This window comes from Hyla sarda, chromosome 4 (genome assembly GCF_029499605.1).
Source record: "Hyla sarda isolate aHylSar1 chromosome 4, aHylSar1.hap1, whole genome shotgun sequence".
NCBI lineage: Eukaryota > Metazoa > Chordata > Amphibia > Anura > Hylidae > Hyla > Hyla sarda.
The window spans coordinates 213,053,464-213,066,696 of NC_079192.1; the positions used below are offsets into that span (position 1 = coordinate 213,053,464).

Below are 13,233 nucleotides of genomic sequence, written 5' to 3' on the forward strand. Positions count from 1 at the left end.
TATTTAAAAATCTTAACCCTTCCAGTACTTATGAGCTGCTGTATACTCCACAGGAAGTTCTTTTCTTTTTACATTTAATTTTCTGTCTGACCACAGTGCTCTCTGCTGCCACCTGTCTGTCTCAGGAACTGTCCAGAGTAGGCGCAAATCGCCCTAGCAAACCTCTCCTGCTCTGGACAGTTCCTGACACGGACAGAGTTGTCAGCAGAGAGCACTGTGGTCAGACAGTAAAAAAAAAAAAAAATTAAGATTAAAGGATTAATATTTTTCAATAGAAGTAATTTACAAATCTGTTTAACTTTCTGGCACCAGTTGATTTAAAAAAAAAAATTATAATAATAATTATTATTATTATATACTTGGAACAGATTACCATTGTTTGTTGAGGGACCACAGTGTGTAATATATATATGTGTATATATATATATATGTGTATATATATATATATATATATATATGTCCCTCAACATACAATGGTAATCCGTTCCAAATGAACATCGTTTGTTGAGGGATCCGTGCAATGTTAAATATAGGACGTTATACTCACCTGTCCCCGCTGCCCTGGATGTCGCCGTCCATCGCTGTCGCCGCGTCCCCGGCGCTCTGGAAAGTCTCTGTTGCCTGGGATAGTCGTTCTTCATCGCCGTCACTACGCACGCCGCTCCTATTGGATGACGGGACAGCGTGCACAGCGACGTGATGACGACGATGGAGAGTGACGGTGATGCAGGGGATCCCGAAGATGGCGTCCTGGAGCGCTGAGGACAGGCAAGTAACCATCACCATAAACGGCTATCCGGCGGCAGCTGAAGCAATCTGCACTGCCGGATAGCCATTTACGCGATGGCCCCGACATACAAAAGCATCGTATGTTGATGCTGCCTTTAACAGGCGACTGCCTTTGAGAGGCCATCATATGTTGAAATTATCGTATGTCGGGGGGGGGGGGGGGGTCACACACTATAATATATATATATATATACATACACACACATACACACACACACACACATATTTCACCAGAGTACCCTTTTAAAGCTTACATATGGTGACACGGCTAAGTACCGTATGTTTAGAATGCAATTTCCAGGCAAAACAGAGATAACTAATGGAACTAATGTGTGTAACAAAAGGAAACAGGCTCCTTTCATTCTGTTCCTTGAATAGGGGAAAGTGTTTACAGAGAATGAGAAGGATTTTCACTCCTGAGGGCAGGTAAACACCGCCCCCCACTAGGGGGTACAGCCATTTGGTGCTTTCTACTTACACTTGTAGAAAATCAAAAGAGAGGATATTGTAAAGATTTGTTTAAAGTGCCGGACAATGCTGCAAATAGCAGAGAGGTAACAGAGGAAACGTGCCGCTGATCACTTCCTTACTGGTCTCCATGAACTCCAGGAAGAACACTGCCACAAGACTGCGCTTACCAAAACCAGCCTGGATGTTATGGCAGTGGACAACGGTCATAACACCGCAACAATGGCTTCCTGCAACCCTATATAGAAAGGTCATCAGCCAGGGAGATATTTCAGGTATAATCCATGGCTGCTCTACTCTCCCAAAACTACCGCCACACTGGTGTTCATATCCACGGATATATAACCCAGCAAGGGAGAAAGTAAGAGCAGAGGAGCAACCAAGGGGTTAAAAGGGGTACTCCGGTGGAAAAAAAATCTTTTTAAAATCAACTGGTGCCAGAAAGTTAAACAGATTTGTAAATTACTTTAATTTAAAAATCTTAATTCTTCCAGTACTTCTCAGCTGCTGTATACTACAGAGGAAGTAGTTTTCTTTTTGATTTGATTTTCTGTCTGACCACAGTGCTCTCTGCTGACACCTCTGTCCATGTCAGGAACTGTCCAGACCAGAATAGGTTTGCTATGGGGATTTGCATATACTCTGGATAGGTCCTGACAGGGACAGGGGTGTCAGCAGAGAGCACTGTGGTCAGACAGAAAAGAAATTCAAAAAGAAAAGAACTTCCTGTGAAACATAAAGCAGCTGAAAAGTACTGGAAGGATAAATATTTTAAAATTAAAGTAATTTACATATCGGTTTAACTTTCCCTCACGCCCCCTCCCATAGACTTGCATTGAGGGGGTGGGCGTGACCTCACACAGGGGCGGAGTCACAACGTCACAATCTTCTGTTCCCGTGGTCGGAAGCCAGACCTTCCAGTGCTTCCGGAGTAGTAACAGGTGGGTGCTGCATGCTACAGTGGCGGGACTCCCGCGATCAGGCATCTTATCCCCTATCCTTTGGATAGGGGGATAAGATGTTTAAGCATTGGAGAACCCCTTTAACAGATTTGTAAATGACTTCTACTAAAAAAATCTTAATCCTTCCAGTACTTATTAGCGGCTGTATACTACAGAGGAAATTTTTTTTCTTTTTGGATTTCTTTACTGTCACGACCAAAGTGCTCTCTGCTGACACCTCTGTCCATGTCATGAACTGCAGCTCTGGACAGTTCCTAAAATGGACATAGGTGTCAGCAGGGAGCAATGTGGTTGTGAAAGAAAAGAAATCCAAAAAAAGAAAAGAATTTCCTCTAAAGTCGCTATAAAGTACTGGAAGGATTAGGATTTTTTTTAATAGAAGTAATTTACAAATCTGTTTAACTTTCTGGCATCAGATGATTTAAAAAAAAAAAAAAAAGTTTTCCAACGGAGTACCCCTTTAATGAAACCCAGCAATGTCCGTTTTGGTCCAAGTTATTCAGTCTCAATTTGGCACACAAAAAAAAAAAAAAAAAGGCAAACTGACCCTGAAAGGATCGGAGCACAACGAACGTAGCTTAAAATGTTCCCAGAAAACTATCGACCTGCAAATCAGACTGTGTTTCCAACGTGACAGGTCCCCTCAAGATCTCTGCTTGCAGTCACCTAGTGGAAACCCTTCAGCGATTTCATGGTAAAGCCTGTCCAGGACACCCCATCATCCAGGTAGTACCAAGACCAGCGCCACGTGACCAGGAACAACGCTGATCCCTGAAAACAAGCAACTAAGGGTCGAAATTCATTGACGGCAAGCGCTGATCTTACAGTGGCCATGGATACACAGAGTGTAGGAAAATTCCAAAACTTTGCCATACAATGAACGTCCTTTATTTGCTAAAAACTGGACTAACCCGTTCAATTACCTTATACGCGGATTATCTGCCAAACAGAGTTCGATTTCGAACAAACATGGCAGTCATCTAGATAACAGAAGAAAGTAGAATGACACATGCCAGAGCCCTGGGAACACAAGAGCGCCCATTGAGTTCCTAATAAAGTGTAGTTAGTAGCCAGAAAGCTGGGTGACATCTCCTAGACCAGTGGCTCCCATGCAGCGTGCATCCAGCTGTTGCAAAACTACAACTCCCAGCATGCCCGGACAGCCGTTGGCTGTCCGGGCATGCTGGGAGTTGTAGTTTTGCAACAGCTGGAGGTACACTGTTTGGGAAACACTGGTCTAAGATAAAGGTGTAGTGCTGGCCCCAACATGCCTCTGGAGTGGAAGTGAAGGGCCCCTGCACAGGGCAGATCAGGGGCCACCACACCCAGTCCTATCTCCAGCAGATGAAGGAGACAATGCCGCACCCTGCCCATGGATTGTTCCCAGCACTGAAGACAATGGGGGGCAGCTGTCAGCACACAGGCCCGCTCCGGGTGGATGGATGGATGGATGCAGGCCTGTCTGATAACAATAGACATGGCTGTGATCTATGGGAATGCGGCGGTGACAGCCCACATGATGAACGCACAGTGTGCACAGCACCTACCCAGAAGCAGCAGCTTGACCTCCCGGGCGGCTTTCTCTCCATCCTCCCTCAGGTTCCTGTCGATCATCTTACTCCTCTCCACCGCCGCCTTGTCCTCCGCGCTTAGCGTACATCCCATGGCTACAGCGCTGCCGGGACACTATTCACACACGGCCGGGAGCGGCGTCCTCACCTCGGATCAGGCGGCTCGGGGTGGGCGGGGGCCGGAATGAAGTGGAGGCGGTGCGGTAGAGAACGGTTAGTGATGCTGAGGAGACAGCCAGACGCTCCCTCCCCAGGCTCCGGCTCCCACAGCTGTCCCTGCTGCTTCTCCCCAGAGCTTCTCCGCTTCTCTCCTACCGAGATGACGACTAAGCGGCACTGCGCATGCGCCGACCCTCCGGCTACACCCCAAGGGTAAAGCTTCCACTTTCAACAGTACCCGGATTGAGCAAGCTGACGCGGCCCGCCTCTCGCACCTTATTGGACAGCAACGAGCGAGCGCCTCTCTTTAACCCGTTCCCCACCACAGCAGTGTATCGGCCGGAAGATGGAATGAGGGCGGGGACGGATTGGGCGCACGCGAATGGGTTACAGGAATCTGCTGTCTCCGTGACGTCACTACGCTGGGTGTTTATAACACGGTCGCCGAGGAAAGAGTAGTTTTATTTGAATGTCAACGGTTGTGAATGCGAGACGGGAGGCGCCGCCTCCCCTGTGTGCTGCTCTGTGTGAACACTAACCTAAAGTGCGGTACCGGCTGCGGATTATGCGCTTGGGGCTGAAGATTTTGATGGGAATTTTTATAGAAATGTATAAAATGAAACTAATTTTTTAGCACATAAAATAAATCTGTCATGTTTTATGTATATAACATCGACACAGCTGAATAGATGTTGGTGTATCCTTACTTTGAATAGGTTTATGGAAGTGTTTCCCAACCAGGGTGCCTCCAGCTGTTGCAAAATTACAACTTTACAGCATGCAGTTTTGCAACAGCTGGAGGTACCCTGGTTGGGAAACACTGCTTTATATAAAATATACGGTGTCCATTTTAGGACTTACTTAGTCATCAGCCATAACTGTCATCTGTCAGGTGAAATGGCGTCCCGCCTCCTCCCTCACTCCAATCGCCGTCATCCTTCAGCCACAACTCCATCCTCCCTGATCCAAAACGCTGTCATGCCTCAGACGATTCTCCCTCAGATGCAACTTCCTGCCGCATAGCAGAGCCGACACTGCACAGCATTGTATAGCAGAGTCGAAACTGTGAAACTTACACTTGTACTACAGACACTACATGTGCTACAGAGTCGGTATAGCAGAGAGCCGACACTGAATAGCGTGTACAGAAAAACCCGTATAGCAGAGCCGACGCTGCACAACATGTTTAGCAGAGTCAAAACTGTGAAACTTGTACTACAGACACTACATGTGCTACAGAGTCGGTATAGCAGAGTCGACACTGAATAGCGTGTACAGAAGAACCCGTATAGCAGAGAGCCGACACTGACTCAGCTCTGCTACACAGTAGGAAAGTTTTTCATCTGAGGGATGACGGAGTTTTGGATGAGAGACTTTAGGATGACAAAGGAGGGAGTTGCGGCTGACGCCTGACGGAGAATGGCCCGAGGGAGGAGGTGGGACGCCGTTTCACCTGACGGAGGACGGAGTTACGTCTGATGACTGACTATGTCCTAAAACGGACACTGTAAAAATATGTTCTTTAGTCTTTTATAAGCTGAAAAAACCCCACTTAGGGGACCCAGAGATGTGACAGGAGGTCCTCCCCCATCTTTGAAGTCAAAGGTGGACACAAATGTGATACACAGGCCCACCCCAAACCTCACTGCACACACAGACCCACCTCCAAACCTCACTGCACACACAGGCCCACCTCCAAACCTCACTGCACACACAGGTCCACCTCCAAACCTCACTGCACACACAGGCCCACCTCCAAACCTCACTGCACACACAGGCCCACCTCCAAACCTCACTGCACACACAGGCCCACCTCCAAACCTCACTGCACACACAGGCCCACCTCCAAACCTCACTGCACACACAGGCCCACCCCCAAACCTCACTGCACACACAAGCCCACCCCAAACCTCACTGCACACACAGGCCCACCTCCAAACCTCACTGTACACACAGGCCCACCTCCAAACCTCACTGCACACACAGGCCCACCTCCAAACCTCACTGTACACACAGGCCCACCTCCAAACCTCACTGTACACACAGGCCCACCTCCAAACCTCACTGCACACACAGGCCCACCTCCAAACCTCACTGTACACACAGGCCCACCTCCAAACCTCACTGCACACACAGGCCCACCTCCAAACCTCACTGTACACACAGGCCCACCTCCAAACCTCACTGCACACACAGGCCCACCTCCAAACCTCACTGCGCACACAGGGCTGCCGCCAGGTAGGTCTGCTCTTAGAAGAATATACAGCATGTAGGTATCTTGATCAATAAGCAGTGTCCAAGAACATGTTTTTTCCAAAAACACATGGGAGGAGATTTATCAAAACATGTGCAGAGGGCAAAGTAGCCCTGTAGCCCATAGCAACCAACCATATTTCTTCTTTCATTTTTAACAAGGCCTCTCTAAAATGAAAGAAGCAATCTGATTGGTTGCTATGGGCAACTGGGCATTATTTCCTCTGCACCGGTTTTGATAACCCCCCCCCCCCCCCCCCATTGTACATGCACACTGCAAAGATTCTACATGTAAAAAGTCCTACATTAGGAAAAGTGTGGACTCACAGGTGATGTCTTCTCTGATCAGATTCGTTCTCTTTACATTTTTCCATCTGGCTCGGACCGCTATGGCGATTTCTTGAATCTGTGACTTGTTTCTGCAAAATTGCCAGTCAAACATCTTAGGCTTAGATGCAGCAGTTTTCCCAGCACCCCTACACAAACACCTCATAGTGCCCCAAATGGTAATAATGCCCCCATACAGGTAGACCACCAGATAGTAAGAAGACCCCCATTAAGTAGGCAGGTAGGAAAAGCCTACATAATTGATTCCATCGTGCCAATAATTCTCCCATTGAGTAGATCCTCCCTCTACCTTAATTGTGCCCCCTTTGCAATACCCCTTTTCCCCCACATTAGATAGGTAGATCTACACATGGCTACCAAGTTTGACCCCATGACCCATGCTGTACCTCTAGGAATCATTAGCCATCAGGGACAGTAATCCTCACTGTGTGGTCTGAGGACATGACTGAGCAGCTGTGAATCAATGCGTAAATGATACAGCTAGAAGAAGTCTGTTTATAATAATTGAGCTATTACAGGGGAAACTCGAAAAATTAGAATATCGTGCAAAAGTCCACTGTATTTAATTAAGAAAACTTAAAAGGAAAGGAAGTATGAGTTGGTCCAAAATCTGGTAGACTGATGCGTTGACCCTGGACTTAATGAAGCACAGTGGACCAACACAGCAGATGACATGGCTCCCCAAATCATAGTAATTGGGGGGGGGTTGGTGTTTTCATGAGCTGTAAGCCATATTCATCACAATTATGGCAAATCACAGCATAAACTATCTTGTTTTGCATGTATTGAGTCTCTCTCATTAGTTTCACCTTTTAAGTTGCACTACTGAAATAAATGAACTTAGCATGTTTTCGAGTTTCACCTGTATAAGCAGATATGCCATTCAGAAACATGGAAAAGCTAGGCGAGAAATTGCATGTCTGTTTATAATTACTGAGCTATTAAAAGCAGATAGGTTATTCATGAGCATGGAACAATTTTTCACCTAACTTTTCCTTGCTCCTGAATGGTAAATCTGCCTATAACGGCTGAGCTCATGCTGACTTCACCTTGGCTCTAGGAGTTGTTCAGGCAGTAATCCTCTCGGGTCTGTCACTGAATCCCTGCCGGCAGCACCACTCTGCTGCTCCTTCGGTCTCCGCACGGTGGTACAATTACAGATCCTGCAAACATGGCACCAGCCTCACACAGCACCAAAGATCTACTTTATGGCAGTAGAGGAGGCATCAGCAGCGCTGCTCAGCCAAGGGTCGGGCGGACTAGGCAGGCCTCATTTCATGTGGTGGCCTGGAGCTGCATCCGGCCCTATACTCTGCCCTCCACTTCCTCTCAGAGAAGGTCACACTGTGATTACAGTGAACTTGTGCTCTTTATCCATCGTGATAAGTTCTGTTCGGTGCAGAGATATGAGGAGTTCTACATGACACCTCCCTCAGCGGGGTTCACCATGCTGTGCCTCACATCTAGTCAGGTCTGAAGCTTCTCTCCATTACAGCTGCTATGGTTAGGTTCACCCCTGTGGGGTGGGGCCTCTACTGCATATTCCATTCAACAGCATTAAATGGAGCCAGCTTGTCCACTGCATGACAAAAAATACTTTTATTTGGGCTTGTTGTTCATACAGAATTTGTGACGGAGGTGTGAATGGAGTCTGATGCAGATGTGAACCTAAGCCATTGTTTACCAAAATGCAGCAATATAGTGCTAATCTTACACATGTACCATTACATTTTTGTTGTTGCTCCCTATGTGCTCCTTAGGGTAGCAAGAATAGGCAGGAGTTTTGGTCAGCTGCATCCCTTCTGGTGACACAGTGTCAGCTGGTTCTCTAAGGCTGGGTTCACACTACAATTTGAACTACGGTTCCCGTATATGGCTGGGAGGAGGGGTGGTCGGGGCTTAATCTTGGCGCCCACACTCAGCCCTATTCGGGAACCGTAGTTAATATATGTCTATGAGCCGACCGGAGTGAACCGCAGCCTCTGGCCGGCTGCTTTTTCGGCTGTATGCGGTTTCCCTACTGCAGGCAAAAACGTGGTCGATCATAGTGTGAACCCAGCCTAAGGGTGCATGCACACCATGTTTTTGCAATACAGTTCCTGTATCAGGTTTTTGATGGAAAACGGATTCCTCAAAACCTGACTAAACTGTATCAAAAAGTGTGTACAAATTTTAACCCATGTATGGGTGAAAACCGTATACGGTTTGAAAAATGATGTCCGGTTGCATCCGATTTTTAAGAAAAAAACATATACGTTTTTAACTTTTCACTCCATTTTGAATAAAGTTTCACTTGTTTGATTGAAATTCCAAGAAAAAAAACTGTGCAAAGTCAAAAACCGTATGGTGAAAACTGGATGGAACCGTACACACATACAGTTCTGTACGGTTTCCATTGACTCCCATGTTAAAAAAAAAAAAATGTATACGGTTTAATACAGTTTTTCACCCGGACCAAGAAACGTGGTAGACTACAGTTTTGGGTACGGGTAAAAAACTGGACAAAACCGTATGAGATGCAAAACGGACTAAACCGGATGATGTGTTTGACATACAGTTTACAATGTTAAGTCAATGCATACGGTTTTCTATACAGTTCTATACGGTTTGTAACTTGAAACTGTATACGGGAACTGTATAACAAAAACATGGTGTGCATGCACCTTAACATAAGTTAGTATGCATGCGCACATCCCAGTCCAAAATGACAACCGACCATAGGCGGAACGGGATTAGCACAGGAACATAGGCAGAGGTAAGTAAAACATTTTTTTATTTAAAGGATGGACACTCATTGAAAGGTGCTGACAACATCCTGGACACCACCACAAAACTCTTTTTTTTTTAAATATTTTTATTTTAATAATTACAAAAATACATTGTACAAATCCGATTAAACAACATCACCATTGTACAAATCCGATAAAACAACATCACCAATCGGAAGAAAAGAAGAGGCCATAGAAGCCAAATTAATACTTGTTTACATAGTATGTCTAATCAACATCCCCCCCCCCCCCCCCCAACCCACTGGCACCGAGAAGAGCAAAGAGAGAGAAGAAAAAAAAAAAAGGATTACTAGGATTTCTCGTGCCCTGGTGTATGGAAATACCCTTTAAGTGTGTTTAGAACTAAGTTGACAAAGCAGCACCTACACCAGAAGTATGATGATCAGAATGGCTCTGCCATCGATGGCTTCTATCTGCGATTCATATCATTTTGAATGAACAGAGTGTGGATGGGGGTGTGTATTAGAGAACAAGCTGAAGCCGCATCACTAATAGTAATTTCAGTGTTTCTGACAAGGTTGATAAAAATGACACACCATACAGCCTCAGCAGAAAGCCAAGAGAAAGGAAGACTGCAGTTCTTATGATGCATTGCTGCCATATACTCCAGTCTGGTCTTTCTGCAGAATTTCCATATACACATAAGTCTACCAATCCTGTAACTACTGTCAATGACAGCTTAGTTTTCATTTAACCAGAGGAGTTCTAGAAAATGAAGGAAGAGCTTTGGTTGTGGAACAAAAACAGTTTTTCTTTTAGACAGTTTTGATAAATGAGGCCCAAAGGGGGACAGATTAGTTTTAATGAGGTTTTTTTTGGTGGGAAAATGCTTTAAAAGTCAGAGGAGGAGATTTATCAAAACTTGTGCAGAGGAAAAGTTTCTGAGTTGCCCATAGCAACCAATCAGCTTGCTTCTTTCATTTTGGAGAGGCCTTGTTGAAAATGGAAGAAGCAAGCTGATTGGTTGCTATTAGAGATGAGCAAACTTCCAGTAATTCGATTCGTCACGAACTTCTCGGCTCGACGTTTGCGGACTTTAGCCTGCATAAATGAGTTCAGCTTTCAGGTGCTCCGGTGGGCTGGAGACTCTCTCCTAGGACTGTATCCACCTTTTCCAGCCCACCGGAGCACCTGAAAGCTGAACTAATTTATGCAAACTAACGTCAGCAAACGCCGAGCCGAGAAGTTTGTGACGAATCGAATTACTGGAAGTTCGCTCATCTCTAGTTGCTATGGGCAATTTGGCAACTTTTCCTTTGCACAGGTTTTGATAAATCTCCCCCAGAATGTTTGAGAAGGCCACAAGTCCTCTCCAGGAGAGTCCCACTTGTTGCCTAAGCATTGCCAAATTATTTAACCCCTAAAGGACTCTGGGTTTTTCCGTGTTTGCACTTACTTTTTTTCCTCCTCACCGTCTAAAAATCATAACGCTTTCAGTTTTCCATCTACGGACCTATATATGAGGGCTTTTTATGCACCACCAATTTTACTTTGTAATGACATCAGTAATTTCACCACAAAATCTATGGCGAAACAAAAAAAGAAAAATTGTGGGCCAAAATAAAAAAAAAAAATACATTTTGTCATTTTTAGCAGTTTGCGTTTCTATACAGTGACATATATGTAGGTTTTATTCTATTATACTAATTTAAAAACAAATTATAACTACGTGCACCAAAATTAGTATGTTTGTTTAACCCCTTAAGGACTGAGCCCTTTTTCACCTTAAGGACTCGGCCATTTTTTGCAAATCTGACCACTGTCACTTTAAACATTAATAACTCTGGAATGCTTTTAGTTATCATTCTGATTCCGAGATTGTTTTTTCGTGACATATTCTACTTTAATGTAGTGGTAAAATTTTTTGGTAACTTGCATCCTTTCTTGGTGAAAAATCCCAAAATTTGATGAAAAATTTGAAAATTTTGCATTTTTATAACTTTGAAGCTCTCTGCTTGTAAGGGAAATGGATATTCCAAATAATTTTTTTTTGTATTCACATATACAATATGTCTAATTTATATTTGCATCATAAAATTGATGAGTTTTTACTTTTGGAAGACACCAGAGGGCTTCAAAGTTCCGCAGCAATTTTCCAATTTTTCACAAAATTTTGAAACTCGCTTTTTTTCAGGGACCAGTTCAGGTTTGAAGTGGATTTGAAGGGTCTTCATATTAGAAATACCCCATAAATGACCCCATTATAAAAACTGCACCCCCAAAGTATTCAAAATGACATTCAGTAAGCGTTTTAACCCTTTACGGGTTTCACAGGAATAGCAGCAAAGTGAAGGAGAAAATTCACAATCTTCATTTTTTACACTCGCATGTTCTTGTAGACCCAATTTTTTAATTTTTGCAAGGGGTAAAAAGGAGAAAATTTTTACTTGTATTTGAAACCCAATTTCTCTCGAGTAAGCACATACCTCATATGTCCATGTAAAGTGTTCGGCGGGCGCAGTAGAGGGCTCAGAAGGGAAGGAGCGTCAAATGGTTTTTGGGGGGCATGTCACCTTTAGGAAGTCTCTATGGTGCCAGAACAGCAAAAAACCCCACATGGCATACCATTTTTGGAAACTAGACCCCTCGGGGAACGTAACAAGGGGTAATGTGAACCTTAATACCCCACAGGTGATTCACGACATTTGCATATGTAAAAAAAAAAAATTTTTTACCTAAAATGCTTGGTTTCCCTAAAGTTTTACATTTTTAAAAAGGGTAATAGCAGAAAATACCCCCCAAAGTTTGAAGCCCAATTTCTCCCGATTCAGAAAAAACCCCATATGGGGGTGAAAAGTGCTCTGCTGGCGCACTACTGGTCTCAGAAGAGAAGGAGTCACATTTGGCTTTTTTGAAGGAAATTTTGCTCTGGGGGCATGCCGCATTTAGGAAGCCCCTATGGTGCCAGGACAGCAAAAAAAAAACACATGGCATACCATTTTGGAAACTAGACCCCTCAGGGAACGTAACAAGGGGTAAAGTGAACCTTAATACCCTACAGGTTTTTCACAACTTTTGCATATGTAAAAAATAATAAAAAAATATACCTAAAATGCTTGTTTTCTCAAAAAATTTACATTTATACAAAGGGTTAAAGCAGAAAATACCCCCCCAAAATTTGAAGCACAATTTCTCCCGATTCAGAAAACACCCCATATGGGGGTGAAAAGTGCTCTGCTGGCGCACTACAGGTCTCAGAAGAGAAGGAGTCACATTTGGCTTTTTGAAAGCAAATTTTGCTCTGGGGGCATGCCGCATTTAGGAAGCCCCTATGGTGCCAGGACCGCAAAATAACCCCACATGGCATACCATTTTGGAAACTAGAGCCCTCGGGGAATGTAAGAAGGGGTTAAGTGAACCTTAATACCCCACAGGCGTTTCACGACTATTGCATATGTAAAAAAAAATTTAAAAAATTTACCTAAAATGCTTCTTTTCCCAAAAACTTTACATTTTTAAAAAGGGTAAAAGCAGAAAATATCCCCCAAAATTTGAAGCCCAATTTCTCCCGAGTACGGCGATACCCCATATGTGACCCTTAACTGTTGCCTTCAAATACGACAGGGCTCCAAAGTGAGAGCGCCATGCGCATTTGAGGCCTAAATTAGGGATTGCATAGGGTTGGACATAGGGGTATTCTACGCCAGTGATTCCCAAACAGGGTGCCTCCAGCTGTTGCAAAACTCCCAGCATGCTTGGACAGTCAACGGCTGTCCGACAATACTGGGAGTTGTTGTTTTGCAACAGCTGGAGGCTCCGTTTTGGAAACCGTGGCGTACCAGACGTTTTTCATTTTTATTGGGGAGGGGAGGGGGGCTGTGTAGGGGTATGTGTATATGTAGTGTTTTTTACTTTTTATTTTATTTTGTGGTAGTGTAGTGTAGTGTTTTTAGG

General features: G+C 44.5%; 1 protein-coding gene across 1 annotated transcript in view; it reads right to left on the reverse strand.

Annotated features, from left to right (window-relative positions):
- GNAI1 (G protein subunit alpha i1) overlaps positions 1 to 4,577 on the reverse strand; it is a 68,203-nt gene extending 63,626 nt beyond the window's left edge. Inside the window, exon 1 of the mRNA XM_056573424.1 lies at positions 3,767 to 4,577. Coding sequence (XP_056429399.1) covers positions 3,767 to 3,884 — 118 coding nt within the window. The 5' untranslated portion in view covers positions 3,885 to 4,577. The remainder of the gene's footprint in view (positions 1 to 3,766) is intronic.
- Between the last annotated feature and the right edge of the window lie 8,656 nt (positions 4,578 to 13,233).